Source organism: Musa acuminata, chromosome BXJ2-5 (genome assembly GCF_036884655.1).
Source record: "Musa acuminata AAA Group cultivar baxijiao chromosome BXJ2-5, Cavendish_Baxijiao_AAA, whole genome shotgun sequence".
NCBI classification, from domain to species: Eukaryota; Viridiplantae; Streptophyta; class Magnoliopsida; order Zingiberales; family Musaceae; genus Musa; species Musa acuminata.
In genome coordinates, this window is record NC_088342.1 from 9,613,430 (window position 1) to 9,638,064 (window position 24,635).

At 38.9% G+C, this 24,635-nt stretch overlaps 2 protein-coding genes across 3 annotated transcripts in view; both read left to right on the forward strand.

The window, feature by feature from the left end:
• LOC103984886 (uncharacterized) overlaps positions 1–20,290 on the forward strand; it is a 28,407-nt gene extending 8,117 nt beyond the window's left edge. Inside the window, exons 8-15 of one of the 2 annotated variants that reach the window (XM_018825804.2) lie at positions 1,225–1,307; positions 2,433–2,639; positions 6,018–6,134; positions 7,294–7,441; positions 8,746–8,853; positions 19,000–19,065; positions 19,170–19,438; positions 20,026–20,290. In XM_018825804.2, coding sequence (XP_018681349.2) covers positions 1,225–1,307; positions 2,433–2,639; positions 6,018–6,134; positions 7,294–7,441; positions 8,746–8,853; positions 19,000–19,065; positions 19,170–19,438; positions 20,026–20,109 — 1,082 coding nt within the window. In that variant the 3' untranslated portion in view covers positions 20,110–20,290. The remainder of the gene's footprint in view (positions 1–1,224; positions 1,308–2,432; positions 2,640–6,017; positions 6,135–7,293; positions 7,442–8,745; positions 8,854–18,999; positions 19,066–19,169; positions 19,439–20,025) is intronic. The other variant, XM_009402453.3, reaches the window with a different exon arrangement.
• Positions 20,291–20,869: 579 nt separating this feature from the next.
• Positions 20,870–24,131, forward strand: LOC135612419 (DET1- and DDB1-associated protein 1-like). The gene is made up of 4 exons (XM_065108695.1): positions 20,870–21,003; positions 21,445–21,505; positions 23,671–23,732; positions 23,819–24,131. Exons 1-4 carry the CDS (start codon positions 20,917–20,919, stop codon positions 23,906–23,908), a joined length of 300 nt encoding a protein of 99 aa, XP_064964767.1. The 5' UTR covers positions 20,870–20,916; the 3' UTR covers positions 23,909–24,131.
• Positions 24,132–24,635: the final 504 nt, after the last annotated feature.

The window sequence follows — 24,635 nt, forward strand, 5'->3', positions numbered from 1 at the left end:
GAATGATATTTTCTTTCATATTCAAAGATTATGCCCCCTATGGAAAAATACACATGAAAAGTAATGATGTTTGCTTTCTCTCTTTGACTGTGAAGAATGATTGTTTGAGCATAATGTAACAATGGAGCTAACTTAACATGATGCAGGGCACATGCTGATGTACAGCACATTATGCACTATTAATCACTACTAGAATTTACAGAAACCCATGTAAATTAACATATAGTGTTAAGGTGTTGCAGGAGCATTAAAGTTCTCCTTGTCCCTTTATGTTACTTGATGCACATGCTATTTTTGGGCTTATTATATGATTATAATAAATAATGATAACCCTTGCAGAAGTCTTGTGCTGACTGATAGTATTAGTTGCTGGGCAGACCGGTATGTATTGGTCAATACTGGTTTGATGTGTGTCGATGCACTGATATGTACAAGCCATAAATGAATAGAAATTCTTGGTTATAAGGATGAAAAATTACTCTTTCTCATATTATGAATAGAATCCCTTAACCATTCTTAATCTTGGTCATTATTATGTGAAATGATAAATAAAACATTCAAAAATCCAAATACCCTCCTCCATTGGAGACAACTTCCATCAAAGCTTGAGTTCCAATCTCTTTTTTATCCAAATCATGAGCATGATTTCTACTAATCGTCCATTATGAAGATTAAACAAGGGAGAGTATGAGAAAGAGTAAGAATGAGAGTGAGTGAAAGAGGGGAAGGGAGGAAGATTTAAAGGGCCAAAACAGGGTCCAATGATCAAATTGATCATTAGGAGCTTATTTGACCAGAATGTTGATCAGTACAATCAGAATTCGTACAATCAAAATCTGACTATTACCAACCCATAGGGGTCGGTAATGGTTGAGTTTCGCCCATAACGGGTGATACAAGAGGCATATCGTTCGGTACTCCCACTTACTAGCTAGTTTGTATACCGATCAATTGGTGGTGAACTGGCACATACCACTTGTTTTGAACCATTTCAGGTGGTATGCTAAATCATGATTTGAATGATTATTCAGGTGCCTTTCTGGGGGGATCATTTCTTACTTTCACATTTGGACATGCATGAATTAAGGAAATTGATATGTGATTCATAGTGAATGAGTTTTTTTTGTTACTAATGAAATATGATGTTCATAACTCATTACATTAAACTGCACTACATTGTTGCATAAGGTATGAAAATGGATAGCTAATCTTTTGTTTTTCCAGAAAAGTTTTCACGCCATGTGATTATTCGCATACCAAAGGTTGCATTCAAGGACAACTCACATGTTGGTGCATTTGTTTCGGAGGTACTTGAAGATTGTTTACAGAAACTATAAGTTAATTCTTGGTTTTTCATCCTTTTCTAACATAGCATTCTTGTTAACATTGAAATCTCATGTTGTTTGCATCGTCAATTGATACTGGAGACCCAAGTACCAGAATGCTAAAATTGAGGCTAATTACATATTACACCCCGTAGTTAGACCTCCTTAGCATCCCGATTCTTAGACTTCAAAAATTTACATTAGAATCCCTATAGTTATGAAAGTGAAACATCTAGCTCCATTTATCCTAATGTCATCGGTTTTATCGACGGAAATACAAAAATAAAGGGCAAAAAAGTAATTTTAATGTTCTAGTTGGTGGTGGCAGACGATGTCGGTGGTGGCGTACGACGGTGTCGCTGAGGGCTGCGGGTGGTTGTTGTGGGTGGGGAGAGTAGCGACGAGAGGTGAGGGTTGCTTTGCATATGCATCGACAGTCCTTTCGTCGCTCGACAACTGCATCAATGCTGAGGCAGATGTAGAGCGGCGAAAGGATCGCTTGAGTAGCTATTGTGGATGAGAAGAACGGCGACGAGAGATGAGAGCCGCTTTGCATTTGTGTCGATGCCAACGTAGTTGCCGAGCGATGATAGGGCCGCTCGACATCTGCATGGGTGGCCCATTCGTTGCTCGGCAACTACGTCAACGTCGATGCAGATGCAGAGTGGCGAAATGGCCGCTCGACATTTGCATCGACTTCGATACAGATATAGAGCGGCGAAAGGGCTGCTTGGTAATTACGTCGGCATTGACGCAGATGTAGAGCGACCCTCACCTCTTGTCGTTGATCTTCTCATCCACAATAGCCACCTGATGGCCTCTGGTCGCGTTGTCGTCTGCCACCACCATTGCTGTTCGCTACCATTGAAATATTAAAATTATATTTTTGCCCTTTATTTTTGTGTTTTTGTCGATAAAATCGATGGCGTTACGGTAAATGGAGTTCAGATTATGATTGGTGTTTCACTTTTATAATGTGTATGCAGAAGGATATTTTACAGTTATTGTTTCACTTTTATAATAGCATACCTCATATGTTTGTGCTACATATTTTTACTTTGTTTATGCAAAATCTAGGTAACCGTTGAGAAATCTTGTGCTGATTAGGTATGTTCTCGCATTACCAGTCAAAGAGGAAGTGATCCACAACTTGACAAACTGTATGTCAGGAAAGATTCTAGCTCTTCTGATTTTCAGCTTTTCCTTGATAGTGCTGTCTATTCTCGAAATCGTTGTTTCCGTCTAGTTTTCTCTTCAAAGGCTGGGAAAAATTCATTTCTTTTGCCAACCAGACGTTTCAAATGTAAGGATATGGTGAGTTTCCTGCTTGTTTAATGTTGAAGTTAACATTTTTGTTCTCTGGTTAAGCGAAATGCTGAATGTAATCTAAGCTCTCCTGCAACATTTTTATTGTCTTAATATTATGAGTTGTCTATGGAATTACCTTTTCCAGTTCCTTGTCCTTCTGATTTGTTTTCACTAGAAAAAAATTGATTATTACATGAAAAATCACTAGAAGGACTTCAATTAATTTATTATAGATGCTCCTGCAACAACTGTGTCAATTATGGAAAGATACAGAAGGAAAAATGCCTTCTGGACAATATGAACATGCACTGCATTTGTGATGTATATCTACTCCTTATCATGCTTATCATTAAATGATTAAACTATTAAATGTCAAGACTATAACAATCTTTGGCTCTATCATGCATCAATGTTAATTTTTTCCAGTTTCATATCTTGATAGTAGCTGGTAGTGTGGGACTTGCTTGCACGAGATGTGACAGAACAAGGGATTGAGCCAGATATGTTAGATTGGAAAGTACTAATTGGAGGATGGCATTATGTCAAAACTTTTTAATTATATAGCCTAACTTTCATATTATTGACTATTTATACTATATAGTAAAACATAAATTGAGAATTTGAAACCAGTGATTTAGAAAGGCGCTCGGGCGCTCGCCTAGGCGCTCGGGCGAGGTGAGGCGAGGCCCGAGCGCCTTGCTAATCTCCCAGGCGGCGCGCTTCAAACAGGCGCCGCCTGGGTGCTCGCCCGAGCCCAGGCGCTGGGCGCTTCGGGCGAGCGCCTGGGTTAACCAAGGTGATCGAACCAGGATTTTAGGTCTGGTTCGGTCCTGGTTCGGTCTCTGATGGTTAGTTGGTTTAATCGAACCAACTAAAATCGATATAAGTGAGAACCCAACCCTAACCCTCGCCGTTACCGCTCCCGATCCCGATCTCAATCTCGCTGCTCGCTGCTGTCGCTGCTCGCAAACGCTTCCGTTGTCGCCGCTCGCTGTTGTCGCTGCTCGCAAACGCTGACTCTGTCGCCGCTCGCGCCTCCCGTTGCACGCCGCTCCTGCTCCCGTTGCCGCTGCTCGTCGCTCCTGCTCCCACTCTCACTGCTCGCCGCTGTCGCTGCTCGCAAACGCTGCCTCTGTCACCGCTTGCGCCTCCCGCTGCTCGCCGCTCGCACCTCCCGCTGCTCGTTGCTCGCCGTTCCTGCTCCCGCTGCTCGCCGCTGTCGTTGCTCGCAAACACTGCCGCTGTCGTAGCTCGCGCCTCTCGCTGCTCGCCGCTCCTGCTCCCGCTCCCGCTCCTGCTCGCCGCTGTGGTTGCCGCTGCTCGCCGCTCGCCACTGCCGCTGTCGCCGCTGCCGCTTCCTCTTTTCTCAGTCAGCAGGCTCAGCTCCCCTTTACACTTCCTTTTAACAGTATACGTATACTGTATATGTTAATATTATTAAGTTTATTTAAAATAATTAATTTTCAATATTATTAATAAATTAATAATATATTATTTTGATTTTAATACTGTTAATTTTTATTTATTTGAAATTATTGTTAGGTTTCTTAATATTGTTAATTTTATATCTTAGATTTTCTTAATTTAATAGCATATTTTTATTTAAAATTTTAAATAATTATATTTATTAATTATATTATATATTTTTATATTTTAGCGTCTCGCTTCGCTCGGGCGAGCGCCTCGGGCGTTTTTGGACCTTAGCGCCTTTTGGCGCCTAGCGCTTTTTAAATCACTGTTTGAAAACCATTATTATAGATTTTTTTTAACTAGTAAAAAATTTTGATGATATGATTATTACATCCATTTTCAATTTCATATATGTACTATTTCATAATTTTTTGATGTGCACCTTCTATGTATCATATTTAATATTCTATATTAAATACTACATACAATCTTGTAGTATACATTAATTATTACATACAATCTTGTATTATACATTAATTATTACATACAATCTTGTAGTATACGTTCAATACTTGCTAAATGATTTATGTTAATTAACATGCTATTTTGCTAGATTATCTTGTATAAATTTATGTGCCATGTTTGGCAATGTTTATGAATTTGTAGATACAATTTTTTGTAGCATCTCAGGTCGCTATTGGTGATCCTGGATAGGATCAGACAAATCTTTAAATCATTTCTTGAATAGCCGCATGGAAAAATAGTCCTGGAGTTTGAAGAGTTCGATACTCTTACTTTAAGAACCACACTAATGACTTCTTCCTTGTTGCTTTTTTTTAAACTTTTGCGCTACATGCATGACGAGCAAATCATTGTTCAATTTCTCATTCTTGGATGGCACACACAATGCTTTATTCATTCTTCTTCGTGTGTGGTTGAGGTTGAAACGGTAATATCTTCCAAGTTTCGTCGTACCATAGCAGACCGCTCGGTATGGGCGGTATGTAATAGGGGACTAGTATGGGCAGTACATTGGTATGCCCTCATGTCCCGTGTGTTGGTATGCTTGGTGCGACTTGGTATGACTCAGTACATATCGTATCAAAAACTGGTTAGTACACCGGTATGGACCGGTAAGGCGAATCATGATATCTTCAATTGGTAATGTTAATCATGATGTTGGTTTGTGTAATAAAATCATTGACATGTAACTCAACCATCTTGTAAGTTTGTCAAGAAGGTCTATAACTTAAGGTACCAAACTTATGGAATGAGTTACAGTAAAAGATTGTTGTCTAGGCAATGATTGTTGCATTCTCCAATGTCAAGATTCAGGAGAGTACAAATACCATATGCTGATAATTTCTTCATGCTTGTAAGTACATGACCTAGTTCTGCAAGATCTCTTCATGAATGACTAATTGGTTTATTGACCATTAACATGACACACTAACACAAGAGGTAGATTTTCAGTGTTTCTTTCTTCAATTGGTTTATTTAGTTTTGACCACCATACTATTACTGTGTTTTTTTTGTGTTCAAGTTGGAGGATAAGTGCCCTTGAATTGTTGGAATGATGTATAACTGGGTGATGAAGCACCCAGTACATCCCTTTTTGAATTTTCTTTTCTTGTTGATTCCTAAGTGTGCATGAGTGTCGCCAGAAAAAATCTTAATAAAAAAAGAATGTGGAAAGAGAAAGTCTCAGCTTCTACAAGCTTCTTTTCCCTACTGCATCATTGACTACAGTATGATGCACTATGATGACACTTAAGTGAGTTTTAGCTAGACTCACTAAAAGAAACATGATTGCTGCATTGGCTTACAGTCCTATCGTTGTCTTATGGATGCAAAAGGTATCAATAGTTTTAAAATCTCTAATTTGTAGGTTATTACTCATGTTCTTTTCTTGATTCACTCACATTTGAACTTGCTACTCTAATAATTTTTTATTATTTATTCCAATTGTTGCAGACTGAACAGGAAGTGTTCATGGAATCACTTATTTGCAGAATGGACTGTGATTGCAATAAACTTCTAAAATGTCAAATTGATATAGATTGCAAGAAAACTTTGTACTTTGATTTTGAGGTAGTCTCTTGTTTGGGTACCATATTCTGTATTTATGTATCATTCTTGCTGAATTATTGGTCTGTATCAGAATTCATATTGGTTTTGTCATGTGAAGCATATGCTGGCAACAAATACTTCAAATGGTCAGACATATTTGAGTAGGTAAAATAATTGTTAATGCTATAAATGTTTTGGTTGAATTGAAGGATTTAGGTGCTTGCTACCAATATAAGTTGATTAAATTTTAGTATGTCGTGTAAACTACTTCCAATGCAGATAACAAATATGACATATTAAGGTTACACAATTGTAGGATTCTCTAAGTACTTGTGCACTTCTTAGTTGATCATGACCAGTAAATTTCATGTAAATTCGATATATACAACAGTGGAAAGCGCATCTGAGAAATGTAATAGACTTCTTTGCTCTGACTATTAAGTAACTAGTTACCTTTAGACTAGAGTTTTTGATTCTATGTAATGAAATTCCAAGGTGGTCTGTAGCTGCAACTTGGCTCTCATAATTATATAATGAAATGAAAACATCTGATAGGTTTTTCCGATTATGATTTTGCAAGAACTTGTGCTACTTCTCAGTAGAGGGTTACAGTGCAACAGGCTGGTGCCAACATGATGCAATTCTTGATTATTTGGTGGTGCCAACTGCCAAGTTGATTGAGCATCTACTTTATGGCATGAATAGTGATATGCTGAAGCCTTCTTGCTTATATTGTAAAAGTTAATGCAAACTATGTTTTTGTAGTAAAGATATATTGGCTTTTAAATTATTTTCCTAAACATATTCATTTATATGGATATCAAATATATGATTTTTTTTTCGCTACCTTGACCACCTAGCAACCTGTTTCATTTGTTACGTTGTCCACTTGGTGACTTGTTATTGCTAGTCACTTGGTATGATGTCCTCAGTGCCCTTGATATGTTGTTGAGGGTGACAGTAGTAGCATTTTAAAGATGTGGGTTGCTCATAGATTCACACCATCTTTCTCAAGAAATGTTAATTGGTACTCTTGTCTTGCAAAACCTTTTTTCATGAGTTACTGAAATAGTGGAATGCTGTATTGAAACCGGCATCTCTATCAGTCAATATTGAAATACTATTATTTTTATTTGAAGGACATTGTTCTTGACTCTCTATTCTTTTGTTCGTAAATCAGGTTCAACAACAAACTTCGGATGCTCTGCAGCACACTGCACTGAATGCTTATAGGAGTGATTTCCCAACCACTTACTCCTCTGGAAAATCACCATTTCCAGCTTTAGATGCTTTTGTGGAATTCATAGCATCTTCAGGAAATGTTTTAGGTAGTTCTTTCTTTCTGTGTTCTTGATTATATTTCTTGTAGATAACATTGAACATTGGTAGTACACCTGGAATTTTCACTTGTCTGTCTCACTACCACATGTTATGTACTATGCTTAACATTGATCATTGGTATTACACCTCGATTTAGCAACTGTTCTGTCTCATTATCACATGTTATGTGCTATGCTGGTAGTTTTCCAGGGCCCATTCTGTATCAACTCGGGCAACACTATTCTTTCTAATTGAAAAAGTCACCAGGCAAGGTGCCACTGCTTGCTTCTTTTATCTGCTTGTAACATAAATACTGTTGAAATTTTTTCTATATGTTTACTGTTTACAAAACCTATATATACGAGCATTGTTCAGCATGGCTTGGTATGACACGGCACAAATATCATGCTACCGACAAACTAACATGGATGCCATATGTGGTACTTAAATCCTAACTGAATTTTGTAGTCTGTGAAAATTATTTACCAATTTGAGTTTCTCGAGTAATGCATTTCATTTGGAGAGCAATGACTTGCAAGTGTTCATACTTGTAGCCATGGTTTGCCTTACTGGTATACTAACAGGCCATCGATACGATATGTGCCGATGTATCGACACATGGTATGATAGGGGTGTACCAACGGATCGGTATGTACTGCCCATACCGATCCCTTGTTGGGTAGGTATGTGCCGCCCGTGTCGGATGGTACGCTATGGTATGGTGAACCTTGCTTGTAACATTAAAGACATATTTATGGTAAAAATGAGATTTATTTGATACATCCATGTTCTTTGAATAAAATGTGTGAATTTAATTCTTGCAATGCGATGCATTTGTATGTTCAAGATTCATAGATCAGGAGATGTTGGAAGTATCTTTGGTTCCTAAACATATTAGCAATCTTATAAGCACTGCACCAAGGCAATAGGGTCATTCCTTTGTACACCTCGAGTTTAGCGTATAACAAATTTTGGCACACTGTTTATATGAGTTTAGGATTGCAACTCATTTTCTACCTTGCATATTGAACTTTTTTCTGTGTGAAGAGTTCTTTGAAATTGGTATAAATAGTCTTTAAAATCTTTGGAAATTTTGACTTATTTTTTTCCTGTAGAATTAAACTGGTGCAGTGATTTTTTCATATGTTCAAATTTTTTGGTTTATGTTTTGCTTACTTGTAATTGATTTACTGTTAGTTAGTTATGGTAGCATAAGTTTGAGCATATGATTTACATTTACACTTGGTTTTGTCTGATTGCACTTTTTGATTTATTTTGAACTGGCTTATGTTGATCATTTGTGTGATTGTAGGTAAAATACGAAGTTGGTATTGGTTTTCAGCACATGGCTTAATTGTTTACAGTATGTTGAGAAATAGATACTGTGAGCGGATTGGTAGAGAACACAAAAGCAATCATGGTAGTCTTTTGGACTCATATTGACTAATTTTTGTAGCGTTGCTTTACATATACTAATAGCTCGAGTCAGCCTTTGATTTATTCTGTTTCTTCTTTTCTTAGTTTTTCTCGAAGATTAACATTCATGTGAATGTATTTTTTTTAGTAGTCTTCCCAGGTAATGATATCACCAAAACAGTACAAACCTTGAATTGCATCCATGGGCTTCTAATCTAAGAATATTTCATCCATGGTATATAATTTCGAATGGTACCATTCGGTATGAGTGGTACGTACCGGTCCGACGGCATACCGGTACATGGACCGCTCGCTACCGGACGGACTGTGCTACAGTAATATAATGCTACAGTAGCAGCACTACAGTGCTATAGTAAGAGAAAATCGCTCGGTAAGCCCTGGTGTACCGTTTGGTATGCCCTGGTGTACCTCTCGGTATGCCGGTACCGTACCGTACCGAGCCAACCTCGAAACACCGGTACGGTACGGTATTGCATACCTTGATTTCATCTTTGATTTCTTGAATATACTGGTTATATTGGCACTCCCTATACCCTCATTAGTGGGAATCTTGGGCTCTAAGTACGTTTTCTTACTGATTTCCGTGCCTAAGGATGTCAAATACCTTGTGTTTCCTTTGGACAGTGAATTTTTAGCTCTAAAATTGTGGTAGAAGCATTAATGGATACATTTTTATAAAAAATGAATTTGTTTATGTGATACTTATTAGTGTTTGGTTTCTGTTCATGCTTTCAAGTTGTTTTGGACAAGTATATTGTTAGAACCCTTGCAGATTCTAAACTTGGGGTTGATCTCTTTAGGGGATCGGCCTCCTTGGAACTCTATAGGGGTTCCTCCCTCCAAATTGCTGCTCAAAGGCTGCAGAAAAGATTCATCTATTGCTTATTAAAAGAGGAGGAATACATGACTATTTATAGGGCTTCTAAACCGTAACTCCTAATAGGACTCCTACTCAAGACTCCTACTTCTAACCAACTCCTAATAGGACTCATACTCAAGACTCCTATTCCTTTACAACTCCTAATTCTTCTCTAAGAAACAACCTCCTAACCCTAGCCGGCCTCTTCATCTCTTTAATAGGGGTCGGCTTAGGTAGGTTTTACATGAATGTCCCTCTCAATTAGGACTCTCCAAGCTAGAGTCCTAACAGACCCGCCCTATTCAAATCAGTTTTGTCCTCGAGGCTGATGATTCATGAATTCTGGGAATTTGATCTTCAAGTCGTCATAGTTCTCCCAAATGACATCTTTTATTGGTAGGTTCGCCCACTGTATTAGCACTTCATTAGTGAGTCGTCGTCGTTGAGTCACGATCCGTCGATCAATAATGGCACTTGGCTGGGTCTGGAGTTCTCTTTGGGTAGTCATATTTGGTGAGTGGCTTTGGGCTGTCTCTAAGCACCTATTTAAAACTTTCGTCTGGCTGTTGGTTTGTGGGTGATATGTCATACTCCTTTTCAATTTAGTACTCTGCATATGGAATAACTTTGTCCAAAATCTGCTCTTGAAGTTGCAAGTAGAATTTGTCACAAGCACAATGCGTCCCTTATAGCATAATTCTTTTGAGTCCCAATTATAATGAGCCACGGAGCTTGGTGCTTCCTCTAATTTTTTTATAATCTTACTAGTCTCTGAATCTTCCTGTCATTCCATCTTAGTATCCTCAAGGAAGTCGCTGGTCGGAAGTGAAATGACCGAAACTTCAGCTTGCTCGGGTAGTTGCAAAAGCGCATCTGCAAGAACATTCTCTTTCCCCTTTTTGTAAATTATTTCATAATCAAATCCAAGAAGTTTTGTTACCCATTTTTGCTGCTCAGGGGATGATATCTTTCGCTCCAAAAAGTACTTGAGGCTTTTATGGTTGGTTTTAATTTGAAATCGTTGACCAATCAAGTAGGGTCTCCACCTCGTTGCTGCGCGCACAATGGCGAGCATCTCCTTATCATATGTTGACTTATTTTGATGGGAGGGAGATAATGCCTTGCTAGTGTATGCGAGTGGTCGACCATCTTGAATGAGAATGACTCTAATTCCGACTCCATATGTGTCGACCTCAATAATGAAGGGTCGGTTGAAATCTGGTAGTGTTAGCACCGGCATCATCGTCATGGCTGCCTTAAGTTTGTTGAAGGCAGCGGAGGCTCTATCCGACCATTGGAAGACATCTTTTTTCAGTAAGGAAGTAAGTAGTGCACTGATCTTTCCATAGTTTTTCATGAACTTGCGATAGTAGCCTGTTAAACCCAGAAATCCATGCAGCAATTTTATGTTCCTTGGGGTCGGCCGGTTCTACATTGCTTCTATTTTGGAGGGGTCCACTGCTATACCTTCCTCTAATATGATATGCCCAAGATATTCCACCTTCTGTTGAAGAAAGCAAAAATTCGTAGTGGTTATTGTGTGTTCAAAAGGTGGTTTTCGGTATGTCTTCTTCACACACTCGTATTTGATGATACCCGGATCAAAGGTCCAGCTTTGTGAAGATTTGTGCTCCCTTTCATTTAGCAATTCATCTACTATTGGAATAGGGTATTTGTCCTTGACGGTTATGCCATTGAGAGCTCGATAATCAATACACAATCGCCATGTTCCGTCCTTCTTTCGTACGAGGAGCACCAGTGAAGAGTAGGGGTTGTAACTTGGCCGAATAACTCCTGTTTTGAGCATCTCTTTTACAATTCTTTCTATTTCATCCTTCTGGAGATGTGGATACTGATATGGCTGAGTATTTGCTGGACATTTGCCTGGAAGAATTGTTATATAATGATCATACCGACGAGTAAGAGGTAGGTTACGCGGTTCATCAAATATATCTGAAAATTCAGCAAGCAAAGGAAGTAGATTTGGATCTTCAAATTCTGTTGGCTCTCCCTTAGTTTGCTGCTCAAGTTGTACCAAAAAGCCGCTGCATACTTTATGCAAAATCTTCTCCATTTGTTGTGTGCAAATCGTTGTTACGTCGCCCCCACATTTCCTGTGCAGTATCACCTGTTTCCCCTTACTATAAAATTTCATAATTAGTTTCATAAAATTCCAGGAAACATCACCTAATGTCATCAACAATTCAATTCTGTGCATGGCCTCATGATCATCAAGAGGGAGGAGGAAGAAATATGCAATTATCTCTTGGTCCTGCAGCAACAGTTTCACCTGCGGGCACCTACGATCACACTTCAAAATCTGTCCGTTGGCGACCTTAACGACAAACCTGCTGCAATTCTCAATAGGTAAGTTCATCTGGACAGCAACCTTACTGTTTAAGAAGTTATTAGTACTGCCCGTGTCGATGAGAACAGTGATCGGTTGTTGTTTGAGAAGGCCTCCAACTTTTATCGTTTGCGGGTTTGAGTAACCGGCTAGTGTATATACCGTAACTTCGGTCGGTTGTGGCTCTTCTTTTGCATCTTCTTCTTTATGTTCAAGGCTCTCTTCTGGATGTTCAATGACCTCTTCTTCTACTGGTTCAATCATAAGAAGTCTCCCTTTACTACGGCGATGCTCACGGCTCCATGGCTCGTCGCAATGCCAACATAACCCCTTCGCATATCGCTCCCGAAGCTCTTCTCTTGTTAACCTCTTTGGTGTAGGGACTTGATCGACAGTAGGGGGGGCTGAGGGCTTCAATATTACTGGTTGAGGAGCGACCTTAGTCCTCCGAGCTTCATGGTTCAATTGCTCCTCTTGATGTCGTGCGAAAGAGATACCTGCCATAAGCGTATATGGTTGTCGCGCTTTAACTTCTCCTTGGATCTCTGGCTTCAAGCCCTCAATGAAGGTCCTCAATAGCTGTTTTTGAGACCAATCATGAGTTTGATTAGATAACCTTTCAAACCTGGTTTGGTACTCCTGAATGGTAGAAGTTTGTCGGATCTTTGCTAGTTGTCCGTCAATATTCTCGTAATCGGTTGGTTTGAAGCGGATCAACAGTCCTTCTTTGAATTGTTGCCATGAAAGGACTCCATAAATATGTTCAAACCAGTCAAACCACTGTATAGCATCCCCTTCAAGATGTATAGCTGCAATTTTCACCATAGATGCATCCGCGGTTTTGTGGTACTGAAAATATCGCTCCGTGCGCGATATCCAACCAATCGGGTCTCCTTCTTCCCATCTAGGGAAATCCACTCTCATGCATGGATAGTTGGGGTCAGTCATAGAGCCTTCCCACCCTTGGAACTCATCTCTTCGGGCCTGGTGCGATTGGGCAAAGCTCTTTCCGTGATATGATTTTTTCGGGCTTAGTGGTCGGCCCAATCTGAGTTCGGTAAAGAGCGTCCGAATCTTATCCTTCATTCGCACCTCGAAGGCTTCGAATTTAGTATTGATTACCTCTTCAGATGCCATAGTATATGCCGCCAAATCTGTGATGTTAAGATCTCTCTTTTGTTGTCGGGTTAAAGGCATGTATTGGTTGAGAGAGGTGATGGTCGAAAGGGTTGGTAGATTGGTGGATGTAGGCTACGGTTTAGGCTTGTTTTGTGGCTATTTTGGGTGCAGTTTGAGGGTGTGGTTTGGTGGAGTTTTAGGGCTGTAGATGAAAGTTTTGGATCTGTGGTAGATGGTAGCGAAGGTTTGATAGAAATAAGTGGAAGTTGCAGCAAGTATGTGCTGTCTTGTAAGAGTAGAATTGTCGTCGAAGAAACAACGGTTTTTCGATGTAATTTCCATAAAAAACTTGAGAGAATTGAGGAGGGAATTGATAGCAAAATCACAGTTTATATGACAGCAAGGATATCTAATTTAATCAAGAAAATTTCGGCAGTATAACAGCAAGGAAATTGGTGCAAGTTGCGATTGCAGAATTCTCGTCGAGAAATTTCAGCGGGTTACGACGAAAATTTGTAGCAACACAAAATCGTTTTTAGAGATGAATTTCTTAATAGATCAATCTTAGATGGAAGCCAAGATGATCTATGAAGTGTATAAGAAATTTCATTCAAAAAAGATTGCAAATAGATGGGTTAAGGCAACAATATGTGGCTGAAATTTTCTACAGCACAGATTTTTAAGTATAGCAGATTGGATGTAAAAGATCAGTGGTTTATATTGAGAATTTTTTGATGAAACCAAAGGGAATTCCACTGTTAGGAAGTGTCAAAGCTATCATAAAAATTTCGTAAAGATTTGGATAGAAACAATGTAGTATCAAGATCAAACAAACAGTGCTATGCGGTTGAAATTTTACAGTGCAGATTTTCAAATATAGCAGATTAGACGTAAAATATCAATGGTTTATATTGAGAATTTTTTGACAAAACCAAAGGAAATCTGCTGTTTGGAAATGTCAAAGATGTCATAAAAATTTCGAAGAGATTTGGATAGAAAAAACACAATAGCAAGATCAAATAGACGGTGCTATACGGTTGGAATTCTGCAATGTATCTTTCGTCGTCGAGATGAAAACTTTTATGACGAAAAGTTTATGCAGCAATATAGGAATAATTTTTTTTGGGGATTTTCAAATAAGGATAACTAAATTGCAGCAGCAGTAAGGTAGAAAACCAGAACCTGCTGCAATTCACGGGGAGATCAAAGGATGATCCGTGGTGGTGGAGATGACGGCGGAATTTGGCAACGATCTCTTAAGCAATTGTGGGAATTGCTTTGGGCGGTTGTGGAGGGTTGATGGATGGCTGTGGAAGGGCAGCGAGACGCCAAGAACGCTGCTCTGATACCAGGTGTTAGAACCATTGCAGATTCTAAACTTGGGGTTGATCTCTTCAGGGGATCGGCCTCCTTGGAACTCTATAGGGGTTCCTCCCTCCAAATTGCTGTTCAAAGGCTGCAGAAAAGATTCATCTATTGCTTATTAAAAGAGGAGGAATACATGACTATTTATAGGGCTTCTAAACCGTAACTCCTAATAGGACTCCTACTTCTAACCAACTCCTAATAGGACTCCTACTCAAGACTCCTATTCCTTTACAACTCCTAATTCTTCTCTAAGAAACAACCTCCTAACCCTAGCCGACATCTTCATCTCTTTAATAGGGGTCGGTTTAGGTAGGTTTTACATGAATGTCCCTCTCAATTAGGACTCTCTAAGCTAGAGTCCTAAAATATATCTGAAATTGCTTTTACAAGAACTTAAGTTGGTTATAAAAAGGTAATTCTTGTCATTTCACAAATTCAATAGGTACATGGATAGTTTAATTTTTCATTATCCTAGTTCACCTTTTTTTTGCACCTTTGATTTATTTGTCCATTTAAACTGTCATACCTTCTCTAAGATTACTTTTGTTTTTTGTTCATTAAAATACTCAAAGATCGTCCTGGATCCTTGTTTCATTGTTTCCAATTCCTATAAATGAATTTACTCCAATGTGCGTGTAATATTATGACTTAACATCATTCCCTTTTTACTAACAAATTAGTTTAGAAATTCTGGACATAGTATCACATCATAAATTTACTTTGGTAGATACAAAATATTAGGAGCCAGGCTACTGTATTACTGCACTCCACAATTATTACCATACAATTTCAAGCATTGAATCAACTTGGAAGAGGTCTTGATGCGGGGTCATTTTGATTTATTTTTGTCAAATAGAAAAGAGAAGGTGATAAGATTCTATTAAGAAGGAAGTCCAGTAATAAAAAATCCTATCAACTACGAAGGTTATTTGCTAAAACAACCATGAAAATTCATTTTTCGAAGGAGGAAAGAAGAATGATTCATGTGCTTTCATATATGGGATGTAATTTCCTTAGTTGTATTTGCTTATTATTTTATTATTTTATTATTTTTGTTTCCTTTGTGTAAATGGAGTCTATAGAAAAGGGTAAGGAATTGTAACTTCTTGTATGATTAGAAGATAGTTGAATGACTCAATTTTTTCCTCCCATGTGACTGAAGTGGGTCTATATTTTTTTTTATGATGGTGTGATTCCATCTCATATATGACATTTATAGAGATTGAGGTTTTCATCTTGGAAGTTAATCATTGAGCTTGAGTGAGTCTTACTCTTATCCTTTTATTCCTTTTTCATATCTAAATTTTTTACCTTCCTACTATAAAATGTAAATTATTAAATTCTAGAAAAAAATTTATTTTCTTTGCTCGTTTATGCTTTTTATACTATGTCATCTTGGTATTAGAGGACATCATTAGATTTAGTAGCAGAGAAATCATCGTATGACTAATTATAGATTAGCCCCTATAGTTAGTCCTCTTTAGTATTCCGGTCGCTTAAGGATGACACAGAGCGGCGTTGCTCTGCATTGGTGTCGACGCAGATGTAGAGTGGTGATCTATTACGAGCTCGGTGCATCCTTCCTTTGTTGGGCCTACGACGTGTTCGTTCATGGCACAAACTTCCTCGTGGCTCGCCACATCTGCCAGGTCACCTGGGCCACTTGCCACTCCCTCGACGTTGGTTGTGGCATCTCTAGTGCAGGTCCGCTGCGGGTTCGCCCCCTTTGCTGTAACACCCTCGATTAATCCTACATCGAAAGTAGGTAAGACTAAGATTAGCATACAAGGGTCTGATGAGTGTATTACTATCAACTTCACCTTAAGCATTTTGACCAGTGGTTTAATTTAAACAAAGTTGATAGACCAATTAGCTTATCAGGCTTGGGTCATGATATTGGTATCATAATCGACCTAGTATTTGGGCATGGTAAGGAGGCTCGAGTAGGAAAGGGCTACTCGTGGATGAAGTCAGAGGACTCGTCACGGCATGGAGCCACAACTAGGCTATGCCTCACATGCACCATGTTAGGGCTTGATCGATTAGTCCCACATCGAAAATAGCCAAGACTAAGATTAACTTATAAGGGTCTGATGAGTGTATTATTATCAACTTCAGCCTAAGTATTTTGGCCAGTAGTTTGGGCCAAACGAAGTTGATAGGCTAGTTATCCTATTAACCCCAGGTCGTGACATTTAATATCAGGGTCGACCTAGTATTTGGGCATAGTGAGGGGGCTCGAGTAGAAAAGGGTTACGAGGATGTCAAGCTCTTGAGTAGGGGAGATTATAATACCCCCGATTAATCCCATATCGAAAGTGGGCAAGACTAAGATTATCTTATAAAGGTCTAATTAGTATACTACTATCAACTTCCACTTGAGTATTTTGGCTAGTGGTTTAGGCCAAATGAAATTAATAGGCCAGTTATCCTATCATGCCTGGGTCGTGACATATGTGCTTCCTGCGATCCCGATCCTACTGCCTCCCCTTCGCACTTCATGGCCTCATCATCATCTAGCTCTTGCCTCTCCACATCCGAGTCCACGGTGTCGCCATGGGCGAAGAAGCTCGCAGATCTTCGACGGATGGTCACGAAGCGGTGGTGCGGGGTGGTTGAGGAGAGGGTGGAGTTCGTCCTGCTAGGTTGGAGCCGGACGATGGGGTTGCGGAGTGGATGACAATGCGTGGAAGTAGCGGCCCGCGTGGTTGGCCCGTACTAGGAAATGATCGCGGCCCTGCCACTACGGGTGGCCCTCGTTGTTGTGTTGTGGTTCGCCATCAAGCATTATGAGTAGGATGCGACAGCGGAAAGGGGCAATTGGACAACACTCTGACGACTCACTATCGTTGCATTGCGAATCGCTTGAGTCGCTAACGTAAATGCTGAGCGGTGCCGATGTAGAGCGTCAGCATTTGCGTTGTTCTCTTCTCTCCCTTTGCCTCAACTCTCGTCGTCGCTCTCCTTTATCCACAACAGCTATCTATGGCCCCCATCGACGTCATCATTCGCCACCATTGGAAACATAATTGGGACATTGAAATTACTTTTTTGCCTATCGTTTTTGTGCTTTTGTCAGTAAAACTGATGGTGTTAGGGTAAATTGAGTTAGATGTTTTACTTTCATAACTATATGGATTCTAATGTAAATTTTTTTAGTCTAGGGACTGGGATGTTAAAGTAGTCTAACTATGGGGGGTAATATGTAATTAGCCCATCATTGTATATTAAAGGTCCAACATTGCTATAACCTATATTGATAATGATTTTGTAATCACTAGCAGCTATATGGCTAATAGGGTTATTAACATAGTTAAAGAGTTAGTATACCTTGCAATCAAATCCAAGGTATGCAATACCGTACCGTATCGGTGTTTCGAGGTTGGCTCGGTATGGTACGGTACCGATATACCGAGTGGTACACCAGGGCGTACCGAGCACTGTAGCATTGCTACAGTGTAATACTGTAGCCCTGTAGCGGTACCGGACGGTCCGCGTATCGATATGCTGTCGGTTCGGTACTGCATACCATGATCAAATCTAATTTTAAACATTAAGTGAACCTTCTTTTAGGAAGGATTATAGTGTTTAGTAGAATTCCATAAGGCCTTCACAGTTGGTCACGATAATTCTATATCCTAGAAAGTGCAATTTTATAAGTTATCAGAAATATGGAATGTCACCTGATTTAAATAAACTCAAGACTTTCTTACAAAAGGAATTTGTATTCTTCTGATTGACTTTTAAATGAGGCCCATATGTATATAACCTGCTACATCAACAATATGAAACACATCCTTACGAATGGTTCTAATGAGGCATAAATATGCCACAAATTTGGAAGCCCACATCTGTCTATAATTTTGCTGATTTTATCTTGTAAATATGATTTAAAATGTCATAACATATTTCCAATTAAAGAATGGAACATTATTTCCAACTGAACAGAGGATGGTTCTGCTATTGTTCAATGTCTTTCTGCAATATTGCTGGTTGTGGGATGGCGTAAAACAAAGGGATGCTCCTCCTATCCTTGTATGGGCCCCTTGGCTCTAAAATGTGATATTGGATTATTGTAAATTACAAGATCGGTAATATTGGATTACAAATTTGTTATATAGGAAACAATAATATAAATAATGCAGGTATTATTGTAGATAAAGGTCATAAGGACAATATTGTAGAGGTGAAGAGATTTAGGGATAGATTATAGCATTAAAATTTGGTGGTTAGTATATGTAGTGTGACGAAAAGGTAGTCAATTCTAAATAGTTAAGTTATTATGGTTTGTTATCATTGCTCTTGTTGTTTGGTTATGTGCATGTGTGATAAGGTTTTTTAAGGCTTAAGATACCACTTAATGCATTTTTTTTAAATTTTCTTTATGCACTAGTTGCAGATATTAGTTACTACAACTATTGTTCTTTTCGGTTCAGTTATGTATATCGCTGATCTCCATAGAGCTATTTATTACCAGAAGTGTTATGACCCTGATTGTAAAGGTATGGTGCATTTCACATTATGGTGATTGTTCATTATATTTTAGAACTTGCATAGATCTATTAAATAGGTCACTTTACATTGCGGAATGAATTAATTATATCAGGTTACCGGTCTCCTTTGCGGCCATTACCATATGATGTGATCCCCAGTGATATTTTACTGTTCGATTCGACTCAGAGAATAAATTATAGGGAAGATTTGGACACCAATTTCGGTCTTGAACTTGATGGAAGTCACATGGAACATTATTCATGTGATGGTGATGAGTTGGTTACTGATAGCTGCAACATGGAAAGCAGCTGGTGGCAGGAAGCCATGACATATGCAGATTGCATTGAGAATATGAAAAATGCACCTGAATTTAAAATATTGGTCAGTATATGTTATTTTCGGTTGCTTTTTTATATATCTGCATTTCCTTTTATAATATATGAACATGGCATCTAACAATTAAAGTCCTTATGATATATTAGTTCTTTTTCTGCATGAACTTGTTATGCAATGACGTAGAATTCTCTTAGCCAAGTGCAGTTGTTTTCTTGAACATTGAGGTAGGTAGTTACTAAAACTGATATGAATCTGTCGTGGTCAAAAGGATACGTTGATATCATTTATTTGGTCCTCAATTGCCTAAATGTGTATTTGTGAAGAAGCAGCGAGTGCACCTTCCTTGCCTCCATGTACTGTACTAATGAACTACAGTATAGACTTACCAAAAAAAAAAAAGAAAAATGAACCACAGTATAGTATGCAACTACTTATCAGTAACGATGATATCAGTATGGACTTTTTTAGTGCATAAGGAAACATGGGTTGATTAAAATTTCAAAGGTACATTTTCTTATCAGTTTTTGGGATATCATCGTTTCTGATTTCTTGCTATAATTTTTGTGATGTGAAGCACATGGATGCAACTCGTGGTCCTTATATTGTGTTCTTTTTTGTTGTGTACTACTCAGCAGAACGAGGAAAATGTTGTAGATTGCAGTTGGTGGATGGATGTGGAAAAGCTGGCATCACAGGTTGAAGGACAGCTTGGGTGATCCATGGCTAATAGTTTGTTATCATGTTATGTACTATAGCTAATGGGCTAAAAGTATTATGTGGGCACCTGATTGATTTCGCATCTTATCTTCCCATTCTGTATTTCTCCGAGCAGTTACGACACGGAGAGTCACCACTATAAGATCATGCTTAAACAAAAGGAAGTTGCAGTGCTTGTATGTTATGCTCTTGGGATGAATAACTTGTCTATCCTAGTGATGGATATTGATCATGCTGAGCACGAAGGAATGCATATTGTTTATGTTATCCCGCTGCATTTACTGGCCCTCCGAGTAAGAATTTTATCCTACTGCAATTCTATTTTCCTTGTGGGGTTCCATCATGCTGCTCTTTTTCTCCTCACGTTGGGATTTTCCTTGAAATCGAAGAGCAACCCAGATATTGGCAGCTTAGGAATCCTGATGAGCTGTCATAATCATGTGGTTTCGAATTCTAACATGTAATTAGTTTTCTTAAAGAATTAGGTTAATTATCTTTTATAGATCCAAGCGTTTGTATATCCAAAGAAACAGTATGCACAAAAGATCTTATACCACAAAGATGTGTTATATATTTACAGAGCGCATCCGTTGTGTAATACTCGTGTACCTTCTTCGCTTCTCGCTGCGCCGTACGTACGTATTACGAGTGGGGAGAGATTTTGCTGCTGCTGCTGCTGCTGGTGTTGCCGTTACCGTGGTTATTACTACTACCATTGCAATTTGAAGGCACGGTTAGGGAGTATTGTGTTGTGGTGGTCTTGCGACGGCGAAGATACAACGCGAAGCGAAGAGGGCGGAAGGGAGATGGGATCACTTCTCGGCGACTGGCCGTCCTACGACCCCCACAACTTCAGCCAACTCCGCCCCGCCGATCCCTCCGCCCAACCCTCCGTATGTGTTTCTCTTTCCCAAACCCACGCCCCGCCCCGCCCCCCCTTCGATTCCTCGTCTCCACTCATACTGTCGCGTCGTTTCCCTCTGTGATCTTGTTTCTTTCTCCTTACCGAACCGCTTCGGAATTGCTGTTTCTGCCCCGATTTGTTGGATCAGATCATCCAGTTGTTATCCCCAATTAGTGATCCTGTCTTCTCCGCTTTACTTTTATGTATCTCTATGGACCGGGTCATGATTATTGATATAAGTATGCTCTCGATCCTCTCGATTTTCTTATTCTGATTGGTTTTGTATATCCTAATGGTTTGGAGAGATTACTGCTAGGTTTAGATAATTGGGCATATAATTACTTGAATTGAGCGCACGCTTTGCTGCACATTCGACTCTGAATTAATTGATAATTGGTCCTAATGTCTCCCTTTTGGTGTTTTGTTTCAGAAACTTACGCCTGCAACTTATCATCCTACTCATAACAGGACTCTTCCACCACCAAACCAAGGTGCTGATACTGCACTTGGTCTTACTTACAGTTCATACATTTTATGTTATGATCAATTTTCTAAATCCCTAATGGAGGATACGCAATTTTCTTCAGTTGCTTGCCTATCGATACAGTTTTTTAACACAAATATTGAGAACTCAAAGAATCAATCAATCTTCTATCGCTAGTAGAGGTTGTTGGAAATGATTGTTCAACATCATTTCTGACTGTGGACATGATTTTTCTTGATTTGAGTGCTTAATCACTCAAGAGTTTGAGAACATGCAAATATTCTAATGCCAACTTCTTTGCATCTCCTGACTCTTCTCTGGCTTCTCTTTTCACTGTTCTACCTTTTCTTTTTTTAATTCTGATACATATGTTTTTCTTCACTTGGAATTTGGTAATTACGATGAATTGAGATCTGTTATTTCTTTATGATGTAGGGTATCCAAAAATATTGTATTCAATCATAGCATTTGATAACCCTTATACTTCCTTATGTAGAACTCTTTTAAAATGGATTTATAATTTTAGGATTAGTTATACTATTTTTGAATGACCATAGTATAATATATTAATAAGTACCAAGAGGTTACAATGATAGCTTAATTTTTTTCATCAAGGGTTTTATGTTCTTTTATATGCTAATGTTTTTGACCAATTGGCTTAAGGGAGTGTTGTTTATGTAGACGATCACTAGCAACCAGCCATGAAGAAAGCATTCATGTTTTTTAGTTCTTGAAGGGAAGATGGAGAGGGAGGTTAAAGAGGTTACTTATTAGATCTACTAGGAAATTTTGGATTTTTTCCCTCTCTTAAAAAAATGCAGGTTTATAGTCCTCTGGAGCAGAGAATAGCCAAGATTTAGATGACACCTTCAATAGGATTGGAGTGAGCAAAGGAAAAAGTTTCAACCTCTAGGATAGTGTTGGTCAAGATTAGAATAGAAGGGACTATGAGACAGGGAAAAAGAGATGGTGTAAGATGGAAAGCCAACTAGTTATTTTTTTCCCCTCTCTTTATTCTTCTTGTGGGTTTACGGAATAGGGATGGTTACATTTAGACTTACAGTGTGTGGCAGAAACTGGTGATTAAGGTTTAGATTAGTTGTATAAATTCTATTTGATATGTATGGTACATCATGTATATACATTTAAAATTTCAAGTCAAGTTGCCTGTGCCACCTATGGGTCTGCCTAGAGATTTTGTTCTGTCGGGGTCTTATAACAGGTGCCAAACCAAACCTATAAGATAATCTTGTGAGCTTGGCCCAGCGTTCAGTTTAGGTTTGTATTGGTTTCGGGCTAGCTTTCCATAGTTTTGCCATAGCATTGGTAATAGTTGTTGTAATATCAATTGCCTGTGCCACCTGTATAATGTATAGTATTGTAGCACAGGCATTAGATGTGGGTCCCTGTTTGGTCCAAATATGATGATGAGGCACATGCATGGGTATCTGAAAGGATAAGGGCTCTTTGATTGTGGCATGAGCAATACACATATGACCATCACTTTTTATTAGTAACATGAGCACGATGCTAGCCACGACAATTTTTCTTTCAAACATCTCATGGGAATTATAGTGTTCTTTTACCCTCTTTTGATTTACTGGCAAGAACATGACCATGGTTACTGCCTGATGCTAGCCACGGGAATCCTTCGTTCGAACACCTCATGATAATCATAGTGTTCTTTTACCCTCTTTTAATCTACTGACAAGAACGTGACCATTCTTACTGCACTATTTTGGGCATACATGTCATGCTTGGAGCCATGTATTAATTGAACTGGTGATTGTGCATCAGCACTTAGTTCAGCAGCGAGCTTTTAGTATTACTGTTGCAAGGTGTTGCCAGTTTGAGCCATGTGGTTGTGAAATGAGCAGAAGCACACTTTAAAGTCCAAAACTGTGAGTTCATATGATTCAATGTGCTTTTCCCATGCTGTTACCATAAGGTAATAGCTGATTAAGATTCCCCTTTAAAAACGATACCCAAATTTGATTATGGACTGGTATATTATCCATCCAGGATCAAATGCAAAATGATATGTTGTTGACTTCATATTATGCTCAAAGTATCTTCTATATCTGCTGTTTGTACCTATTGTCTTTTTAGTTGCTTTTTAATTTGAGAAAACATCAGTTATCTGATGTATCTTTTCTATTTCACTGCTTGTAGTGATATCAAATGAAGCCAGAAATATTCTTCTGAGGCATTTCTATCAGAAGTCAGAAGAGAAGGTGAAAGCTCAATATCTTACCTTTCTATTCTACAAATTTTGCTGCTGTTCCATGTTCTTAAACTCTTTCATGCCTTGTTCATGCAGTTTCGACCAAAAAGAGCTGCCTCGGATCACCTGACATCCGAACACAATTGCAAGCAACCCAGAGCTGCCTACGCTGATGGAGCGCATTAAGCTGAACATATTCTAGTTTCATGCTTAACTATCTCCTATCTCCTTTGTGAGCTCGGCATATAGCAGTCTCTTTCTCTCTCTCTCTCTCTCTCTCTCTCTCTTCAGATGCGTGTGTAGCTTGTGCCCACTGCATAATTTGCAGGCATGTATTGTATGTTGACTGTCGTTATAATATTCAGATAAGCAATTAAATTAGATTTGCAGTAGTTTCTTGAACCTTGAATCATGCTGTTTGAGGTTGACTACATTTGTGTCGCTTATTCGTGCTGCAGCTTCTTTCGTCGACAGGGGCCGGCTCACGATCTTGATGGACCGGCTCGATTCCTTTACAATCGCATAAGAGCCCACACTCGTCACATCAGTAACTGCTCCCGAGATCGTCCGACGCGGTGCGTCCCTCTGCCCCTCGTCCGGTCTTTTCCACTTCTTGCTTCGCAGGATGGCAAGCTCTCTTTTTGTTTGTTCTTGTACCATGGCCGATTTGCATATCAATCCCTCGGTCGTTTTCATATTCACCCCTCTCAATTATTTATTTACCGTCGTAATTTATCATGTTATTAAACCTTAATGTTAAAATAATACAAGTATTTTAGATATTTTTCTCTTCCAAATCTAACTTTTAATATGGGTTTCATAGGGCACGTTACTGCTGGACCATATTAAAAGTTGTAGGGTCGAATATGCTATTATAAACTATGATAGGGGTGTTTTTGCAAACATGTACACT

Coding starts and splice junctions, on each gene's coding strand:
- LOC135612419 (XM_065108695.1), top strand. CDS start 20,917: ATGGGATCACTTCTCGGCGACTGGCCGTCCTACGACCCCCACAACTTC. Junction 21,004..21,444: donor ATCCCTCCGCCCAACCCTCC/GTATGTGTTTCT, acceptor GTTTTGTTTCAG/AAACTTACGCCTGCAACTTA. Junction 23,733..23,818: donor ATCAGAAGTCAGAAGAGAAG/GTGAAAGCTCAA, acceptor TTGTTCATGCAG/TTTCGACCAAAAAGAGCTGC.